The sequence below is a fragment of the Bemisia tabaci genome, chromosome 10 (genome assembly GCF_918797505.1).
Source record: "Bemisia tabaci chromosome 10, PGI_BMITA_v3".
NCBI classification, from domain to species: Eukaryota; Metazoa; Arthropoda; class Insecta; order Hemiptera; family Aleyrodidae; genus Bemisia; species Bemisia tabaci.
Genome location: NC_092802.1, coordinates 33,783,494 through 33,805,184, shown reverse-complemented (window position 1 = coordinate 33,805,184; position 21,691 = coordinate 33,783,494). Strand labels below are relative to the sequence as shown.

Here is a 21,691-nt window from a genome sequence, read left to right as displayed (position 1 = left end):
TTCTGTCTGATTCATTTTTGAATTGGTGTGATGGGCCCCTCCACTCTGCTTGAAGAACCATTTTTAATCAATTTTGTTGAAGGCGAAGCATTCAAAAATGCATTTGGAAACAATTAAAACAAACAAGGCTAAGTTAGTTACAGTTGTAATTACAGAGGTGAAAACAAAATACAAAAAACCAAAATATAAACGAACAGCTAAAACTGGTGATAGATATTTTAACTGGTGATACTTTTTGCGTGAATATCCTTACCAACATACAGGGTAATCTTAACAACTAACAAAATAGATAAAATGTTGGCGAGCATGCTTGCTACCATGATACCCAGGAATAGTTCTTATGAAATTAAGATGTACAATTGTTTAACTAGGCTCCGCTTGATGTTCAGGATGCGACTCCAACGAGAGCTGGTCGCACCACTCTCTCATGCAGTTTATATCCAGGTTTGGAGACGACGACAACAGTTCCAGGCTCTTTCCCTGCAACCTCCTGAAATAATAAAAATAAAAGATCTTTGAGTCATCATTAATAAAGTGAACTGAAAAAAATAGAGGTTTTAACTTTGAGGCCCCTCTACAGTCAGAACCACTGTTTATTGTCTCATTATTTTCTTGGGATACTACATTAATGGTGTAAGTCCGCAATCACATAACTTGGTTTGCAACGTTGCAGACTTTCTGTCATACTTTATGTAATAAACGGAAAATTACTAAACGGCAATTCTTTAAAACTACCGTGATTTTTTTCTCTGTGCGAAGAAAATTCTGCATAAACTCCAAGGAATGATGTCAATTTGTTCTTCAAAAAAATAACATAGAGGCAGAGATTTTCAGACAACGCAAACAAGTTATGTGATTGCCAACTTACACCGTACACATATTGGTTAGAAGCCAACCTAAATGTAGTGGTTTAGGCAGTCTGCTGCCAGCACTAAGGTCCCAAGAAAAAACTAGAAAAAAAATAAACCAAAAATAGATACAAACCATACAGAGAAAAGTGAATCATTAGTCAAACTTAAAAACTCATTGGTGAGTATGAAATTGAACTGTGGGTTTTTGAGTTATTTTTACTTGCATTTTTTGATAAAACCAATAGCTTCCACATAAAAAACAAGATAAATTTACCTGTTGGAATAAGGCTTCATGAAGATTTGGATTGAATTTTTCATTGATCGGATTCACAAGTTCTAAACCATGCCTTTTGAAGACCTATCAAGACAAAACAAAAAATTATTGGTAAAAGGAGGAAATGAAGACAGAAAAAACTGTCAACTTCAGGGATTCAACCGAAGGTTGTTCTTAAAAACAGTTCCAGAGCCCGCTTTTTGATGAGTCCTCATCACCAAGACTAATACCTCAAAAGTTTCAGGGGAAAATTAAAACAATATTGATATGTTTGGTAACACAGCATCATAAGTGGCACTTGCGATACTTTGGCTGGAGAATGATGTTTTCTGCCACTATAAGGCACCTCAGAGGGAAAGAAAAAAAATTTAGTTTCGTATCTTTAAGAAAATAATTTTAAATCCCTTTGAGGGACTAATGAAGGATCCACAAATCCAATAATAGAAATTCACAAGTTCTCTCATTCAAATGCTGCTTTAGAATAAAATTGAAAATTCTCTAGGTAATTTTTCTTCTTTGCTATCAGAATAATCTGTTAAAATTTCAAGCTACAGAGTTGGATTGTTTCTCTTCGTAAAGATAAAATTGTAGCAGAATTTTTTTTTTTTTTTTTAACACAGCAAGGGGCGCATACATGATTTTGCACTTTTGCCATCGAAATTATGACTTGGAAAGTGCCTGGCTCCTTACAGTAGACATTTATTCTACAATTATGTTTTCTAAAAGGCACCTTCATTGCCGACGCCATGAAAATTAAATAAGAATTATGAGAAGGCATACCTTCTTCAGCTCAGCCTCTGTCATTGTCAGACCTTCGTATAGATTTTTTAAATGCGGATTTTTATCGGTTACTTCTTCTTTAGGAACGCATTCTGTTGCCTTACTGAGAATGTCTGCTACCTGAAATAAAATGATAGGACAATAGAATGACCAACAATTGGAGGAAAAACATGAACAGGGAGTGTCTTCAGCAGAGTAGGATAGCTACTGAATGTGAGTTTCAAAGCTGGGTCTCCATTCCAAGAAATGCTCTTTATCCCTTTTTTTTATTTAAATTCTACCTGTGCTTCACAGCATAGTAATGCTCTTTTGCGTCTAACTCAGACTAAAATTTTCAAAGTGACAAGGGCTGGGGAAAGAAGGGACAAATCAATGGCTAACGAACAATACTGCCTATCTAAATCTGACGATTTTGCAGAACGAAGAGAAAACTTTGTCATTTTTGTAATTTTAAGGTTAAATGTGCATATTTTCATACATTACAGCTTCATTGAAGCGCTCCTCTATAGAATTGGAAAAAAACTAAAATCATCAATTTGCGTACTTCATACAGTAGAATGCAGCCAAGTTGCTAGGTCTTTTTTGCCAAAATTTTTGGTAAGGCGGTATTGTTTGTTAGCCCTCGAAATGTCACATTGAAGAATGGCATCATTCAACATAAATTCATCGGAAACCAATGGGCCAACTGGTGACCGATGTATTCATCAACGATGTTTGATGAGACACTTCTCTTGTCTTTTCTTTTCCCAGCTTGAGGCTACTCAGTGATCACATTGCCAGGCAATGAGGAGCTATCAACCTACCTCTAAGTAACTAAAAAAAATGTGTATATTACAAACGCAATCAGAAAGTAGGCAATTCAGTGCCAGCTGTCACTAAAATTTGCTGTTTGTCAGCGTGTCAGCATGTTGGCCATGCCTGCATGGCAAGAACGAAAATGCAGGAACCTTTTGATAGAGAGCGCGTTCAAACTTCCTGACTTTAAGAGAGTCAGGCAGTGCGAGGTCCCTTTCTCCATTATAATAAGTACGATTACTATTAATGCACAGAAATATGATTCGCTGATTTCTGAAAATAGCAGAGAGTCACACAAAAATGGTAATGAGAAGTAAAATCTTCATCAAAATTAGCTAACCTCTAATAAATCTTTGCAGAAACCTTGAATTCCAAATAACTTGGCATCTTCTATTTGTTTCGCCATTCTCCGTCTAAGATTTTCTGAGTCTGCCAGTGATCGCTTGTATTTATCCTAAAATACACAAAAGGAACTAAGTAATCAATAATAAGCAGAAGAAAAAAGACAAGAAGCTGACAAAGTGACGACTTCTGGTACAAAATCTACATGATCAGTGCATGACACCAAAGGTATTTAGGGGAAAGGGAAAAAAAATGTTTGCAAGTTTTGCGTCTCAAAGGGTCACGACTGAGATATGCACTATTCTATATTATCCAAATATATATTCATGAATCATGGGTCAAGATAAGATTTGAATCTGTAAAATATAAGTCAGTACCTATTGACATGTTTCCGAGTGCTTATAAATAGACTCCATTGAGTGGTTAGAAAGGCAGCTTGCAGGTGAGGTAATTTTTTTAAAAAATCAAAAATTGTTTCCCATACGAGAGGTATGCAAGCATTTGCTTTTTATTTGAGGTTGCCTTGATTGAGATTGATGTAAAGGATTGTCCCCAAGGCTAATATGGGTTCATTTTGAAATTTCATTCATGCGCAAAGCAAACTCACCAATAGTTCAGCTTTTTCATTGCTCAGTTCTTCCACAGATTTGTTTAGATCTTCAATTTGACTTATTAGCTGCTTAGTGTCTGCGTCTATTGGAGGTGGTGAGTTTTCCGTTGGCTTTTGTGAGAGTGGCGTACAAAAACTTCTACTTTGACTACTGCTTGTCCACTTCGCTAGATTTAACCCATAATTTGACCTGATTGGAAAAGCAAACAGAAACCGGAGGTAAATCATGGTGGTAGATTTCAATGAAGAGAAACGTACCCTGGTTAGTAAATGGAAAATATGGGAACCTGATGAATGATTAAGGTTGTGTCAAGTGCGAAAACTTATTTGGCATGGACTTTATGAGGGTTGAAACCAAATTATCACAACGTAGATTTATGAAAGAGAATACTTACAAGGATGTTTAGTAACTAGGTAATATTTCTATGAGAAGGAACCATTCAGTAACCTTTCTCACGATCACAACGTAGATAATTAATTGAAATAAGTACTTCAGAGTAGAGGTCTCGTCAAATAGGTTGACACTTGTTGACTATCAGCTTGCAAGCAACAGTTCAATTGCCCTTAGGCCTGAGTTAGGGCAATGCTGCTGCTATGCATTGAACGGTCTATGGTGCATGATAGTGAAAAGTAGATGAGTGTCTGTGAATCTGACGAGATTTCTAGCAAAAACAGCCCTTACTACTGCAGTTCCTGAGTTGCTACCAGTGACGAGTGAAACCTTACTCTTTCCACAGACAGATATGATAAAATCACACTTAGGTACATTCCTCTGATCATAGGAATTGCCAGCTTTGGTAGCTCTGAGCAGCAAAAAAAAACGCTACATGGTTGGTCATGATGAGATTTTCCGTGTGTTGAGTCATGCAATCTTGATCCTTTAGAATCTACACAAGATTGTAAAGTTTTCTCTTTACTCTGATCTGATATGAGCGCACAGAGTTACATTAATTTAAAGCGGTCTAAGTTAAGAGATGCTGATAAGGAAAAAAGAGCATGGTTGTGGGATGGGAAGGATGATGTAATGTGAGGTAAGTCAAAGTTGAACAACATGTTATGTTCATGACAGCATGAAAAATCTAAGTGCACAGATGTCAGTGCAGGTAAATGGTTGTCATAAATAACTGAAAAAATGACTCTGCCTCAACAAACAGGGCTATTAAATGTAATTTGTTTGAGAGTATTATCATGAAAAGGTGATCGTCAAAGATAACCTCTACGCTTTGACAGCAAGAAAAGAATCATGGAACAAGAATTAAAAGGGATATCTATAAGAGCAAAGGGAGATCATACCTTAAATTAATGTTTTTGTTCACTGATAAGCAACTTTCAGTGATAATTTTTCCGAAACGAACGCAAATTGGTACGGCTGCCATTTCAAAGAGTCCATGCACTTATCACACACACGATTTTAGGAAAACAACCATGAGGAGGGGAGGGGAGTGGTGAATTCCTTTGCTCATCATTTGATGTTTGATGGAATAATTGGCAGTTACAAGAGAAGAAGAAGAAGAAGAGGAAGAAGAAGAATCAGCGAGTAGTAACCTAAAAAGCTGGAGAAAAACAAAATTCCTGAAAGCTATAAAATTTTAGAGAACCAAGATTGTTGAACTTTGAAGTGTAATCCCTACCGAGTTTATACAGTTTCGTCCATTCCGCATCGTAATTTCCATCCTAATTCTTACACCTTGTGATTCTTAGCTTCTAATTCAAATTTTTACGTGCGTCATCCATCACAATTTTGTGTTTGCTTTGTCAATAATGAAGTATCAAGGTGTTGTCTTCTACTTGTCAAGAATTCATGTCATCGGCGCTGGCTCTGTGTCAATTTGAAAGTTTTTGTAAGTACACTTGTGTTTTTGGAATTTAAACTTACGCTCATGGAACCCTGCATAGGTACAATTTGTGTGGCAAAATGTTTGAAATGAAGTGAGTGTTTAGATATGGAGCAGCGAAATCTCTTCGCACTATACAAGTAGTCGATAAGTATTTAAGATGGGTTCTTTTGTGCTGCATTTCTTTTTCATTTTCTCAGTAGAATCTTTGTTACACTCCCATTTATAACCATTCTATACTAGACTGTAGATTCTGCGGACAGGAACTAATTTGGATCACAAAAATTAGGTGCTCACCGCAAGAAAAGTCTTTTAATCAACCTCATCATTCCTCCACTCATGACCTGCAATAATGACTGTTCACAAGTTTTGAAAAATTGATCTATATATCTCTAAGTACGGGTGTTTACTGTGGTTGATCATTGGATCTTAGCACGGCTTACCTATAGGAGTATCATTGAAGATAGGTATAGGTAGTTTTTCAACAGGACGAGTTTTTACATGTATTTAACGTTTCATCTCTCTTATTATAGTGTCCTAACTTGATTCAACATTCTGTTTTCACCCTAGTTTGTTAAGTTCTGCACTGTAAAGTTCCCAATTAGCCCAGAATATGCCTTTTCATCTCAGACACCTGTTGCTTTCCATTCTTGTTTATTTGAAGTCTAGCTTTGTTGCCATTCTAACTGTCACTGTAGTTGCTACATTAGAAATATTTTTTGTAATATTTTTTGAATCAGATGCTTTTGACATTTTGGTGGGTGGTACATTTTTTAAACTGTCAATAATTTTGTGGGGGGGATAAAGAGACCCAGGCTATCGTCTAGGGGTGCGAGAGCTAGATGGATAAATGCATTGAGATTCGTTTGAAACAGACAAACTGAACTGAAATCAGCTCAAGAGCATTTCACTCTCCCAAATTTTCTCCCGTGTTCTATTATTTTAACGGAGCACTAAACCACTTAACGCCTGTCAACTTGCCATGAATTTACCCTTGCTCATGATGAATATTGTCAACAAATTTCAAGTTTTAGTGTTCAGGATTGCCGGCGGTCTGGAAAACCAAATGTCAGGGTATTTGGTGAGGTGTATTTAGCAGAGATGAGTGTAATTTGAAGGGGGGAAAATCCAAGTGGAAGTTTTTTTCTCGAATGTCAGGGAAGGTTAGGAAATTTGGAGACGAAGAATTCATAGCAACCCTGGTGTTGTTTAGTTCCCTGTTTGAAAAATGAAGCATCAGAGAAAATCAGTCAATGCCTGATGTAGTTAAGCTCATTCCAATCAAATTAATCCATAGATCAAATGGAATGTAGAATCTGAACACTGAGAAGATATTAGGTTTATTCGAATGAGTGTCAAAATAATGAAAAGGTACTACACTAATACCTTCTATGTACAGTGGCAATTTTGAAAAATTAACTGGTCTAACGTTAGTGATCAATAATAGTTGAAATTTGAGAATATGTAATTTTTTTTTGGCAATAATTTTTTTTTGAAAATTTGTGTGGCAACAAGCATTTTGCAAACTTTCTTGTCAAGATTACAATGACAGGTATTACTATTGAGGTGAGTGGGCACCTTTGAAGAAGAATCAAGACTTTCATTTGCAACCTTAGGGGATGACTTACTCCGAAACAAGATAAAAAATTGTATGTGTGGGATGTTCAATAAAAATTGTCAGAAATTAAAAAAAGGTAAAAAAAATGGATCAATCATAATGCAAAATGCAGTCAATTTCGATTTTTTTAATTTCAATTTAATCACCCTAAAATAAAATACTTTTTTCCCAACTATTTTGCGACTATTGAAATACATGCTGAAAACACCATTAACCAGCTATTGGAGACTTGCCTGTGGTGATTTTACTATTGTATTTACAATGTCAAAATTTTCATCTTTAAAGTGATTTTTGGCCCGAGGGTGTAGAAATAAGTCATCAGGAGTCAGATTTGGTCTATTCAATAAATATTCAGTACCATTTCAAAAGTTTTATCGACCAGAAACTCCAAGACAGCAGCTGCGATATAAGACTGTTACTGAGGACATAGGAGTCAACAATCGCAGAACCCAAATGCAAACACTAGTAAGGTTCAGATGATCATGCAGTAGTCTACAAGCTCCACTAACCAGTGTGCCAATGTTGGGAATCTTTCAAAAAGCTGCAACAGTACTGTCAGGAACACACGGAAAAAATTCAATTGCTATAAAAAGTGACTGCAACGTCTCAACGTAGATTTTACAACAAAAAATGCTATTTTAACCACTATTGTGAGCTAATTTAACTACGGGGGTGGTTAAAGTAGCATTTTTTTGCGGTAAAATCTACATTGAAACATTGCAGTCACTTCTTTTAGCAATTGAATTGTTGAATCAGCAATTTAATTTTTTCTGAGCACCTTAAACAGGGTGTCTATCTTCAGTAGAAACTGGAAAATCCGGAGAAAGCAGGAAATTGTTGTCATAGGGAAAAATCAGAAAAATTGCTCATGGGGCAGGAAATTCCAAGCGCATCAAGCTTTTTTCAACCCCTTGCAGTTTAGCACATGCAAAAGTGAAACATTTGGTCCAATCAATTAAATATGCTGGTGTTTTAAAATCAAACTGGTGTTAGTTTACTCTTGCAAAAAATTGGGAAAATGAAATCAAACACATGAGAAAAAATCAAGAAAAGATAAGGTAAATTCTAAATGAAATTCTAGTGAACACCGTGTTAAAAGTGAGGAACTCTTTAAAATGTTTAAACCATCTTTCCCAGGAAAGTCTGTATAATTGTATATATTTTCAGTCGATAACCGTTATTCATTTTTAAGTTACATCTAAATATCTTATTTCTGTACAGAAGTTGATATGTTTAATAAATAAAAAAAAAAAAAAAAAAAAAAAAAAAAAAAATCTTTCCCAGGACCTTTCAGGCATTGCACCACTCCCACAAGTACTTTTTTACTTTGGATAAATCTCAATATTAATTTTAATCAAGTTTTTTTTTAGTCACTTCATAGTGTAATGCTGCTCTTGAAATTCGACAGTTTCTAGGACTGACCCTTTAAAATAAAATAATTTTTTTGTTTCAGGCTTCTAGGACTGACCCTTTGAAATAAAATAATTTTTTTGTTTCTGGTTTCTAGGACTGACCCTCTAAAATAAAATAATTTTTTTGTTTCAGGTTTATGAACAGTACAATGTATTCAATCTTTGAGTTACCAGTTCTCTCGTCCAAATGACACTTGTAGGTATGCTGAGAAAGAACAAGTGAGGAGTTATTCAATCTTTGAAGTGAGTATTGACTCACCGAGGAGCAATTCAGTTTTTTATCTCTTTCAAGCCCATCTTCAACAAACAGTCGTATGATAAGAGCTTGATTGATCTCCCAATTTTTAGTACTTTTTAAGCACCCACTAAACTCCCACTTCTCCTCTGCTTGTCTACTACAAGTTTTTGGCCATTGAAATTCTTCTCTCTCTCGTGGTCTAATTATTCTTGTCAAAGAATCGAAGGTTTTAATGTCAATTGTCTCTGATTAATTTTGGTTTCATGCACAGCCATAAGTAAATCAATAAATTGTTCATTTGAACATAGAAGCTTTAAGACATTGTGACACAAGTTAGTCCCGGAAAAAGACCAAAAAATGAAAAAGTACGAAATTATGACAAGATAACTGTCGCTAACAAGCAAAAAAGAAGAGGAAGTATACAATAGGAGGCTGGCAAACAACTATTCAGTTCTGTGGACTATTTAAAGTGTCCAACAGCTCATTAACGGAGTAAAAGGCTGTAGAAAGAATAAAGTTATGATGGCTGTTCAGGAAAATAATTAATTTTCCTTCTTGAAAAATAGTTTTAATCTTTCTTGGAAAACCATTCAGAAAGACAAGAACTTGATATGGTGCATTGGAATGGAAAGACGAACTTTAGCCTCTTAAGGGCTCTGTGCCTACTGTTGTATGCATGAGCTGGAAGAAGATCTTGAGGTACAATTAAGTTACATGGAGAATTTTACACTGGTCTCAGCTTCAACCTTTTATTCGTATATTTTTTTTATTTTAAGAGAAAGATTTAAAAAGGACACTAAAAGGATAAAGCGGTCCAAAAACATCAATTAGTACTTTGAAATTTTGAATACTGAAGGCCCAGTATAATGGTCTAAAGCAAATGTTGTATCCTTTAGCGTAATATTAATTTTAGTTAGACACATTTAACCTGTTCTATGTATGAGTTAACTCCTGATACCTGTCCTAATTTGAAGGATTAATCTTTGTTTTTTCTTATTTCAGGATTTTAAACATCACTATGTCTCGTCCAGATAAGATGAAATCTGGAGGCTTCGTAAGTTACTATATTTACTTTGCTCTTTACAATTTGTCCCATGAAAATTGTCGTTATCATGAATCTTTCTCCTTAATTTTTCAGATGAAACTAGTTCTTCAAACAACTCATGGAAGTATAATATTTATTGTATGTTGTGAGAATTTATTGTTCTAAGCGTCCATCATAAAATTACTTGATGAGTTTTTGAAGTTAAAGTGCGCAAAACATTATATTTATTCGCAAGAGTTTCAATTGATTTTAGTAATATTCAAATCTTGCCTTCTACGATTTTGAGGTTTCATTTACACTGTTTTTGTGGTGAAAAAAATGTTCGACTTTCCTTTTCAACGTAGCAGATTATTTTTGCCAAAATTCCTGCAGCTTTTGCTGCATTGTAATTGAAAATTTCTCTTAAAAAATTTTAGAAGCTCATTCCTTTTCTTTCTAATTTTGCATAGTTGGACCAGCTGTTTGGCAGGCCCAAGAAAGGGTCGGGGAGAATTCCTGGAGCTCCTATACCAAGACCCAACTCTGACTCTGATTTCAATGAACTGGAGGAACAGGAATTTTTCATCGAACATTTAGATGACATCGCTCTCAATGATAAATTTGAAGACATGCTCGTAAGTGTCGAATTTTCATTTTTTTTCACAAGTTATGGCTAAACTTAACCTAGACAGGCGGCTGTGGAAAAGACAAAAATTCGCTGCCGAACTAGCTTTTTAGTCTGGCGACCGAAAATATCAGCTGATTTTTGGTTGGAGACGCTCCGCAGTAGCCGAAGTTGTGTTTGGAGGCCAGAGAAAAGTCAGAAAATTTGAAAATTCTGGAGACAAAATAAAGCAGAAAAAGTTGGGTAATGTCTGAGAATTGTAAGTAAAAAAGTAAAATTACAGAATCTATGAACAGCTTTTAAAGCTCATATATCTCAGCGAAACCTGTCGCCAGCTCCTATTTAAAGGTTATATTAATAAGCATAACAAGCCATTGCTAGCACCTGGGGGAGTTGGTCATTCTTTTCCTATATAGAACTTATTTGACTAGAAAGTATTTAATTTTTCTGTCCTAAATTTCTCAATATATGCACGTGCAGTGGACAAGATATGAATTTCAACATTCTGATAAAAGTTTCTGCCCTAAAATTTCACGTAGAGCATAATTTGCGCCATGAAAATTACTAAATTAACTACCAATCACGATATTATCCACTAGTTACAGGAAATTAAAATTTCTTGCTCACAAGATAAACTTGAATTCACTCGAATCAAAGCACAAACTGTAACGGCTTTGGTGAGCTCCTCAATGGCCTGTGTTCGTTCCCCAATCTATGTCATTCAAAGTGTCAATAACCTGCAGTAGCTGAGTGGAAGTGTCAGTATTGAAGTTGTCATAATTTTTTACTGCTAATACTGCCGCTGTAATGTACTCAAGTAGATTTTTTTTTTTTTTTATGAGCAGGATGTTTGAATTTATCGGTTAGGAGTTACTTTCAATAATTACCGTCGTACCAAGCCTATTTCAAGTGAAATTTTGACGAGGAAACATATCTGAATGCATTCTGTAAGCTCACTATGCTTAAAAGTTTGCCAAAATATTTCTTGAACATACATCTATCAGTTACTGACTTTCCACTCTATCCTTGACCCTCTAGTTTTCATCGTAAGTCTAATCCATATCATTGGTTTTTTTCCCTCTCCAGAATGATATGAACCTATCAGAAGAAAAAAAGGAGCCTTTGAGGTGTCAACCAATGATGAACAAGAAAAAAATGCTCATAATGCATTACAAAGGAACCATTCATGTAAGTTAGTTTACTATCTATATATTACATGCTATTATGTGATAGGATATGATATAGTAGATACTATCTAGTATATACTATTAGCCTAATGCCATACAGGGGCAGTAAAAGTTCCAAAAGCCCAACAGTCCTTTGCGATCCAGCATTTTTGCCTATCGACCAAATTTCCAATTTACAAACTGATTGCTGATTGATGCTCAAGTCGTTTAGACAGAAAGTTGGTAATGTAGCCAAGGGTGCACTTTTTTAACTGGGTGAGTCCCAAAATATGTGCTAAACTTTCCTCTATGCCATGCCTTGGCGTTAATAAATAAATTATGAGTTTTCGTCGGCAAAGGTCCTTTTTGCCGGTCACATATGGAGAGCATTGTGAATAGTTAGTGGTTGAGTTTCAAACAGTGCAAATATGTACGGAAAATGCAGAAAGTTAAAATTAAGACTGATCGTCAATAACGGGCTAAGTATCAGAAAGACCATTTCAAGTTATTCACGCTTTAATTTTTGACAACTGTTACAGAACATACCGTTAAAGCCACCTTTAGAATGTTACATGCATTACTCTAGTATGTATTGGTTATACTTGGTCTGTCATGTAGCATGTTTTCCTTGGTGCTTTGAACAATTTGAATCAAAGAAAAGACCTTTTCTCAAAAATGTCACCTAACTTAAAAATGTAGTATGAATGTGTATTATCTTTTCCATCCACAGCAAGATAACAGGAATAAGTTTGACAAACCTGCTGAGTACATCCAGTACCTGAGTCAACCGGACCTGAGTGTCAATAAAATTTACGGTTGCATCGAGTCTTTGCGGATCGCCCTCACAAATAATCCATTGAGCTGGGTCAATGAATTCGGGACCTCAGGACTGAAAACTGTCCTTTCGATTTTAAACGAGTGTTACCGCAAGTAAGTTTTTAAATCATTGATGTTAGTTTTCGATGAAACCCTACCAATTTTTGGCCTTGCTTAAGCAGTGTGATTCTGCTGAAAAGTACAGAAAAACAACCTGTGGGCTAGGAGAAAATCTCAAAATAGTAAGATTCTAACACTCTCTCAACTGTATCATAGCTAAAATATTGGAACAACTCGCTATAAATAAAAGTACCTGTCTGGCAGTGGACTAAAAGCAAACAGCATGTGTGTTTCTCACTATGTTATCGTACATTTATGGCTATCCTGTTTATTCCAACATTAATGCTTGTAAAAAATGGATTTTCATTCTAAAACAAGAGAATTTATGAGTTAAATTAATGCCCACCTATTTTTCAATTTTACACTTCAGAAAAGGAACCCTGCTAATTTCCGTAAAGTCAAAAAATTGAACCAGAATTTTACCCACTAAGTCGATTCTTTGGTTATTTATATACATTGTTATTGGTAACAAGTGGTACAGATGCCATGTGGCACAAGACAAAGCGCGAATCAAAGCACACCATCGCATGTCTTCTCCTGAATTTTCCGTGGAAAATGATTCACACAATGGGAAGCTTGGAAACTAGCCTCTGAAGAAGATATCAGCATTATCAATGGGGCAGTGGCAGGGAATTTTTGCAGGGTTGTAGTATACCATGTCTTGCGCTCAAAAAATAATTTCTGAGGGGGAACAGCTGATCAAAATACTACCAATCAAAAGTTGACCGTCAAATTGGTGTAGCAAGGCAATGCCTGAATATGGGTACAGCCAATCTACAAACGCTGTTCCTCCCGCTTGGCTATGTCATCAGTCACTGCCAAAAATATTGTTCCAAACGGGTCCCTTTTTTGTCAAAATGTGATTTCTTTGCCATGCAGGGCTTTAAAAACTCCAAAAAAATTCCAAGGAGCTTAATTTATTCTGCACTTTTAGAAAATGAATTAAAAAAGTGGGTGCTACTGACTCTTTGAAATGTTTTAAAAAGCAAAATTTCGGATGACTCTTGTGTGTGAGTTTTGTTCCATTGGATCAGTGATAATGGCTAAATTTACCCATTAAAGTCTCGCTTAGGAGTTGAGCTCCGGAATTTCACATTGTGTGAATATCCCAAAATGTGGTTTTTGAAACGAATTCTAAGTCGAAAATTACATGTGTTCCTTTTAATTTCTGAATTCTTTGAATCAGTGTTCGAAACTCATCTTTGAGTTTCAGTAGCCATGTGGCACATCAAGCTCAATTTTTTAGGGGCCAAATTGACTTTATGCCTAAATATCACGGCGCATTCAGTGAAAAGTTAGACGCAAGATGTTTTAGTTACAGAGCAAGTAGCTGTAACTTGGGAGAAATTTCGAAAAATCACGAAACAGAAAAATTAGGATTTTTTCTGGGGGGAGGGGGGAGCAATTTTTAGGGGCCATGTTGGCGCAGAGCATTAATTTTTTAGGCGCATGACGATTTTAGGCGCATTCGCGCTTGTGAGTTTCGAACACTGCTTTGAATGAACCTCTTTTGCATCAATGTTATTCCCTGTCAGCCGCCTTGTTTTCTAAAGCACCTCTCCTAATATATATTGTTTTCTTTGATTTCAGCGATAGTAGGTATGATCGCATTGAGTATGAGTGTGTGCGGTGTTTAAGAGCGATAATGAACAACACTGTCGGCTTGAAGCAAATGTTCAGTCAAAAGCAAGCTCTCACTATTGTGGCAAGGTCTCTTGAGCCCACAAAACCTCCTGTTATGCTTGAAACGGTGAAAGTGCTCGCAGCTGTTTGTTTGATCCCTCCAGACGGGCATGAAAAAGCGCTGGAAGCTATCACCATGAGTGGTGAGATGAAAGGTCGCACCAGATTCCAGCCTGTCGTACAGGGCCTTCTTGTTACGGAGAATGAACCTTTGCGGGTGAGTTATCATTCATTTTTACCTATATCTTTACCGTTGGTGGATGAGCATGGACCATCCGCTGCTATCTGATGACTGAAATATTTTAAAGCTTTCTTTTATATTCATTAACTTTTTTATTCAGTGGTAATATTACGTACTTAATGCCTTTCAAAATATTGATAGTTTGTTTCAAAAAAGAAAAAAGGAATTTTTGCATAATTGAAGAAGTTTTTCTTAAGAAACAGAAAGGTGAATATTTGAAAGTGGTATCCCTCCAGAAGTGATCAATCCATCTGCGCAAATTATGAGTAATTTTCACTTGAAAGTAATCAGTTTACTTTTAATTTGTCAAGTTAGTGACAGTTTCAGACTTTTGTATATGTTGTTCAAATTATTTGGTTTATTTTAACACAATGGATACTAACTGCATGATAAAGATGACGTCAAATTTTTTTCAAAGTAATTATATCCAAAGCAAGATACCCATGTCCATACTTTATTAGAACTCTCTGTGGTTAAATTTATCAAATTTGCCAGAATATATGGATATTTTTTTTAAAAAGAGACAAATCACTCAAACTTTCAACTTTGTCTTACTTACTCTAGGTAGAAATTGTCTTAAAAATTCTCTTAGTTGCTAATACTACATGGAATAACCCATATTGCCCTAATGTAATATGTACCATGTACAATTTTTGAAATAAGTCATTTCGATCTTATTGATTTCAAAATGTTAATAAAAACGGTATTTTTTGCTTGGCACTTGCAGCATTTGTAGGAATTTAATAAACTCCTAAATGCTGAAATTTCTTTAACCCTCAGGAAGGAACCGTCTTTTCTGATAGTTTCCTTGATAGATTCGTTTTTTTAAACAATCGTAGTTACAAGTTTTAATTCAGTTGACCTGATTTTATTTCTTCTGTTTCTAGGCTGCTTGTTTGCAACTAATCAATGCCATCATAGAAACCCCAGACGATCTAGAATTTAGGCTACATTTAAGAAATGAAATTATGCGAGCTGGACTCTGTGATATTTTAGAGGTAAGTTATAGATTTTTAGTAGAATTATCTAGTGGGTGTATTAAATGTAATAAATATCAAGGTTGTGACACAAGTAAATTTCAGAACTAGCTCGGCTCTCGGCAATTTGATAATATGAGCTCTGCTAGCAAAACCTATTTTATAGTGTATTGATCAGCTGAAAAAGTATAATGAAGAGAACAAATTTGATTTCAAGTGCAGAAACTGCTTCTTTCCACCCATTTTAATTGTATGATTTGTTTCTTTCTCATAGTTCATTCCCTAAATTCTTCCTAACAAATCTTGGAAATTGACAAAATCCATTAGCACACTTAGACAAGGTGCGAATTCAAAGATTATGATACATGTTTTCTCATCAAAATTTCTTGTAGAACGAAAATTATCGAAATTAACTTCCAGCCAAAATCCTAATGTTTTTCGATTCACAAATTCAAACTTCCTGCTCATGAGAAACTGCTCATGGCAACCTCAATATTGGCGCTTTGGCTCAGCTGTTGCCCGCCATTTATACTTTGAACAACACAGGATAGGGAAGGAAAACTGCTCGATCGAAAAGCCTTCCAAAACTGTTATAGTGCACAGTTTGATTCACTTTGATGCTGGCTTTCTTTTTAAGCTGACATTCAAATTTTTTGCAACCAAGTTTAGCAGTATTTGTTGCCTGAATTAAGTTGTATGTAACATTTTGAAAAGGAGGCATTTTTCAAAATGCTTGAATTTGTACCTTGTCTAGCGGTCCTTTCTCAAAGTTTTCACAAAGGTGATACGATGGCCGCCATATTTTGTCAGAACATCATGCGATTTATTGCGTTGATTATTTCCATTTTTTCAGCTACTTGTCATATGTATCAAATTTTGAGATCGCATTTCTGTTGTCACGAGACTAAAGAATTCACTTACCAAATTTGATAAACAAATTCAATGTAATAAAGGCAGGGTTTTTTTTTTTTTTTTTAGAGAAGAAATATCGCATCCTATACTGATATGGAAACTGCACTTGAATGCGATATTTTTCCTCTCAAAAAACGGTGCCTTTATTACATTGAGTTTGTTTGTTAAATTTGGTAAGTGAATTCTTTAGTTTCGTGACAACAGAAACGTGATTCCAAAATTTGATAATTATGACAGGTAGCTGAAAACGAGTAACTAATCAATGCAATACATCTCATGTTGTTCTGACACAAAATATGGCAGCTATCGGATCACCTGAAATTTGTATCACTGCATGTACTGACACAAGATCAGCAAAGAACACCTATCCGCGTCTCTATGATTCTAGTCTGTGATTCTATTTTTGATGTTGGTTACCTGGCGTAGTGTTGCCATTATTTCATTAAGGCGTAATAATCATAAAATAAATTGATTTTTTTTATTGAAAAACTATATTCAAAATTTTCTGGTAGATTTTCTCTACTCTTGATCTGATTGAGATCTGCTCTCTCTTATAGACTTTAGAAAAAGATGCCAGTGAAGATTTGATGGTCCAGCTAAAAGTCTTCATTGACCATAAGGAAGAAGATTACTACGAATTTATACAAAGGTTTGACAATGTAAGGCTTGACATCGACGACATCAACGAGTGTTTCGAAGGAGTCAAGAACATTGTGATGGACACGACTGCAGAGCCATATCTTCTCTCAATTTTGCAGCATTTTTTATTTATCAGGGATGATTGTTATATCAGGTGAGATTCAGTTTTTATACTCACGGCTCAAAACTATCAATGCGACAGTATCTAGTAAACGCTCTCAAAATCTGTCCTTTTTAGAACATTGAAGTCTGTTGAACTTGTCATCAGACATTAAAGGAAGATACATGCGGTCTAAATTCAACTTAGATTTTTGAGGATTCAGGAATCCTAGGCCAATATTGAAAACAGACACCTTTTTAGCCGAAATGTTTCAGTTTTCACCATATTAATGGTTTTTATGGTAATTTCCAAGTGTAAATGATGTGAAATGTAGTAATTTTCTCTGTTACCTTATTAAACTAAGATGTATAGCGGTCAAAATCAAACTTAGATTTTTGGAGGATTCAAAAATCCTGGGCTAAAACAGTAAACGGACACCTTTCTTGTTAAAAAATGAATTTCTAATCCTCACTTCCAAAGAAAGGATCATTTAAATTGTAATAAAGTTAAATTTTATTGATTATCAGCACACTGGATTCATGCATCATTGGTGCAAAAATCGTAAATATTCACTTGTTAATTGAAGAGGTAGAGAAATATCTCGGCTATGCTCAGTGTAACTATTTTCTTAAGGTTATTTTGTCTGTAAAATTTGGGCTCAACAAATCTTTGTATTTTTCTTTCCAGGCCGGCGTACTATAAGTTAATAGAAGAATGTGTTTCTCAAATTGTCTTACATCGAAGTGGCGTTGATCCAGATTTCAAATCAAATAGAAGATTCCAGATAGATGTTCAACCCTTGATAGATACTTTAGTTGGTATGTGAATTTTCAGTAGAGTTGTCCTCAAAAATCTTTTTTAAACTAACACAAAATATTCAATGTAAGATTAAGTTGATTTTTCATGGTTCGATAGCTGTGGCGGAGGATTTTTCAAACTTGGTTTACTGATTCCAAAATCCGTTATCAGTAGATTACGTTTTTCTCCCTTTAGAAGTTCAAGAAAACTGGAGAGTCGTTTAACAGGGTTGCCACAGTCAAGGAAAAACCTAGGAATGTCAGGGAATTTTTAAAAGTCAGGGAAAACCTGGAAATATCAGAGAAAAATCGTCAAGCCTCATTTATTTGCTCTCTAGAATGGGTTTGACGTTTCAAACAAAAAAATTTGCCAAATTTGTCAATTTTTTGTCTTTTTAACGATTTAGTATATCTTCAATTGTCAGGAAATTTTATCAAAATTCGGCAGGAAAATCATGGAAATGTCAATCTTATTTTCTAAGTTCTGTGGCAACTCTGGTTTAATTGCCCTCTTTAATTCCCAATAACACACAATTTGAAAGAAGCGTACATCACTTTAAACTGCTGTTGAAATAAAAATATAACAAGTGCGTATCTTGCTTGTTATGCCTCACTATTTCCGTTCATGTTTTATTTCCCAAGAGAATATTATTAGCTGTCATATTATGAATATAAAAATTATTCTCATATTCTTGATGATAGGAAAATCAGTCATTTTTCTACTTTATTGATGATCAGTTGTCTTTCAGAAAAGTTAAATGTTACATTGATGTCACAAACCAACATACTTTTTTCTCTCCTTTTTAGTTTAAATTTGAAAAATGGATGAGTGGTGGATAATTTAATTTTAGTATTTATAATAAAGGAGAATTTATAATCAGTAGCTATCGTTAAAAAGATAATCCTCCGCAAATAGTTAATCTCTAATGATCGCAATCTAATGTTGATTGAATTCAAAATTTGTAAAACCTCTCAATCGAAAATTCTTAATATTTGAATCACACTTAAGTTTTGAAGTTCAGTGTTGCTCCTTGAATTAATTGAATCCAGAACTTGTTTAAAATCTAGGTAATCATTTCCTTCTTCTGTTAACACTTTACATTTTCACCTTCCTTTATATTTCAGAAAAATCTAAGATAGAAGAAGAAAGAAAATTAGATGAGTTAAATAGGAAATTAGAAGAAGCAATTGCCATGCGGCAAGAAGCTGAAGCCAAATTAGTTCAAGCCGAAAAAACGATCAGTGATATGCAAGCAGGTGGCGCAAAAGTGAGTAATTATTTTAACCTGTTCCTTTAGTATCAAAACTATACAAATTGGCAAGTTTCCCAAAAAATGATGTACCGATAGATGTAGATATTTTGATCTTTCAAATTTGCTGCTGCTTCAATTCAAAATTGCATTTGAGAATTGCCTGGTTTCTATGATACCAATATTCAAGATTTTCTTCTAATGGAATAACTGTTTACATACCGCCCCTGTAAAAAGTTGTCTAATTTTATATTGGACCATCCCTTCATTCAGTATTGCCTAAAGACTCATTTTTTTTTTTGTATTCTTAAAAAAAAATCACTACAGTTTGGTTGAAATTGATTTTTTTTTATATTCCTGGAACTGATACCAGATACCAGTTTTGGGCGGAACTGAATGCTGGATGTTTTGCTGTATCTGTCGGAACTAAATCATATTTTTTTAAAAAATCTCTTTGATTCTGAGTACTTTAAGGGTTTACTCTTCTCTCTAAAAGTACGATTCATGTTATGCAAAGTGGACCACTTAGTTCACGGACCTCCCGAGAAATCTCTTGGGCCCAGTGAGAAATTGCATGTATTACGTCAATAGAAGTAAAATACCTATCAAAATTTCATAAGACGGAAAGACAAACCTTTATAAATGTATCACAAAACTCATGTGTCCAATAGTGTCTCTGGGAAGGCGTGAATCACTGAGTATCTATTTATTTCCATTTGAAGGTATGGTAAAGAATCGATCATTGAAATTAAATCGATTATTTTCCAAATCACGTAAGCGCCAAAATTACGAATGCAAGAAAACAAGAAAAACTGTTTTATTCGCTTTGTTGAGAATCTTCGAATTCCAAAAAATACATGTTCTTTTAGAAGGCCATTTTGAAATCAGACATGATTGATCATACCGGAGAAAGCAAAGAAAAAACAACTCCTCCACCATCAAAATAGAGATCGGCGTTTAAGTGACTTGGAAAATAATCAATTCAATTTTCATTGCAAACACCCTGATGATCGATCCTTTTCCATAGGTTTAAGTGACGGATCAATCAATTTATCATAAAGCACGCAATGCCACGTAGGGTGTCTACCAGTCCCCAATGGCCCTGATTATCCCTGATTTTGGACGGGTGTCCTCGATATCCCTGTAAGTCCCCAATTTTCTTCGTTCAGGTCCCCAAAAAATGACAAAAATCTTCCTAAACACTGGCATTTTCAAATTTTCCCACCAGCCGCGGCAGCGCGGTATAACCATGGAATACAAAACTGAAGTGTTGCTCGGTTTTTTGTCAGTCTTCATCGGTTCAACATGACTTGTAAAATTAGTCGTATAAAATACACCTTCCAACGCTCTAACTAGCCCGCTTTCTCTTACTATTTCAGGAAAAAAGTCCCTGATTTTTTTGAAAAAACGCCCCTAAACGTCTCCGAAAGTCCCCAATTTTGGTCTTTAATACAGGGGAAATTGAATTTTACGACATCGGTTATAAGGACGTATCGGTCATAAGGACATGCGATTTGGTCGTACCCCTTATTGACTTCACATTGACTCAGTGTATTTGTGCATCGGTTATAAGACAATCGGTTATAACGATCAAATCAGGCCAGTCCCTAGAGGGTCGTTGTATCTGATCGCCACTGTAACTGGTTGACACCCTGGTCACTGAATAGTGTCAAATTATAATATTAATGAAGATCAGTTGTCATGTCGGCCTCCTATGTGTAGTGGTTGTAGCGCTTGCTCTATGACGGAGGTCCCAGGTTCGATTACCGGCCAGGCGACCCGAGTTTGATGGTCTCAAACAATGGTTGCCTGGACTGGTTCAGTAGGGACGAAGGGTGATGGGACTTAAAGCGTGGGATTAGCCCTTGAGGGCTATTCGAAGTAAGAAAAAAAAAAAAAAAAGTTTCTCTTTCTTCTTTATTCCTTATCGAAACACTTAACATTTTGCAGGTTCCCAAAGGACCAAGTTTACCACCTCCACCTCCAGGTATAGCGAATGCAGGGATGCCGCCTCCTCCTCCTCCACCGCCCATCCCTGGCATGGGCGGAGGTCCTCCCCCTCCACCCCCGCCCCCAGGGCCGGGAATGGGTCCACCACCACCCCCCATGCCAGGCATGGGTCCGGGCCCCCCTCCTCCCCCACCACCCCCAGGCATGGGTCCGCCACCTCCTCCAGCTTTCGGTGGGCTACCGAGTATGGCACCGAAACTCCCGGATGCCTTGCCGTATGGGCTCAAACCGAAGAAGAAGTGGGAGGTGGAAGGAATAAAACGAGCTAATTGGAAAACGGTAAGTTTTGTTTCTCTGAGTATCTAGTGCAAACAAGTTTTCTTTAAGTGGAGTTGTATACTACGAAACAAAGGATCCTCAGAATACATGATGTATGGTAACTTTCCTAATACTACTTCGAAAATTTGAAATTGCATCCCTGATTGAATCAGTCATTCTCGAAGACTAAACGGTCAGAAATGAAAACTTTTCTATTCAACCTGTCCTACATGTTGAAGGTCAGAAAAATCAATGTGTGAGAAAATTGCAATTTTCAATCAAATTGCGGTTGTTTCAAAAAATTTTATACAATTTGAA

The 21,691-nt window shown here is 35.7% G+C and overlaps 2 protein-coding genes across 2 annotated transcripts in view; one reads left to right on the top strand and one right to left on the bottom strand.

Moving 5' to 3' along the window:
* Positions 1 to 129: 129 nt before the first annotated feature.
* Positions 130 to 9,240, bottom strand: Roe1 (grpE protein homolog, mitochondrial Roe1). The gene is made up of 7 exons (XM_072304815.1): positions 9,234 to 9,240; positions 8,689 to 8,722; positions 3,650 to 3,842; positions 3,041 to 3,154; positions 1,906 to 2,025; positions 1,126 to 1,209; positions 130 to 490 (listed from the first exon to the last, which is right to left on the bottom strand). Exons 1-7 carry the CDS (start codon positions 9,238 to 9,240, stop codon positions 386 to 388), a joined length of 657 nt encoding a protein of 218 aa, XP_072160916.1. The 3' UTR covers positions 130 to 385.
* Positions 5,284 to 21,691, top strand: part of dia (diaphanous related formin 1) — a 30,501-nt gene continuing 14,093 nt past the window's right edge. Inside the window, exons 1-12 of the mRNA XM_019052232.2 lie at positions 5,284 to 5,493; positions 8,651 to 8,760; positions 9,758 to 9,809; positions 10,250 to 10,414; positions 11,491 to 11,592; positions 12,301 to 12,500; positions 14,097 to 14,406; positions 15,318 to 15,428; positions 16,877 to 17,112; positions 17,746 to 17,876; positions 18,981 to 19,123; positions 21,056 to 21,394. Coding sequence (XP_018907777.1) covers positions 9,774 to 9,809; positions 10,250 to 10,414; positions 11,491 to 11,592; positions 12,301 to 12,500; positions 14,097 to 14,406; positions 15,318 to 15,428; positions 16,877 to 17,112; positions 17,746 to 17,876; positions 18,981 to 19,123; positions 21,056 to 21,394 — 1,773 coding nt within the window. The 5' untranslated portion in view covers positions 5,284 to 5,493; positions 8,651 to 8,760; positions 9,758 to 9,773. The remainder of the gene's footprint in view (positions 5,494 to 8,650; positions 8,761 to 9,757; positions 9,810 to 10,249; positions 10,415 to 11,490; positions 11,593 to 12,300; positions 12,501 to 14,096; positions 14,407 to 15,317; positions 15,429 to 16,876; positions 17,113 to 17,745; positions 17,877 to 18,980; positions 19,124 to 21,055; positions 21,395 to 21,691) is intronic.

What these genes read in the sequence shown, in the direction of transcription:
- Roe1 (XM_072304815.1), bottom strand. An exon ending in TCATTTGGACGAGAGAACTG is followed by an intron (nt 3,843 to 8,688) that starts GTAACTCAAAGA and finishes TTTTCCAATCAG; the next exon opens with GTCAAATTATGGGTTAAATC. An exon ending in TCTGCAAAGATTTATTAGAG is followed by an intron (nt 2,026 to 3,040) that starts GTTAGCTAATTT and finishes ATTTTATTTCAG; the next exon opens with GTAGCAGACATTCTCAGTAA.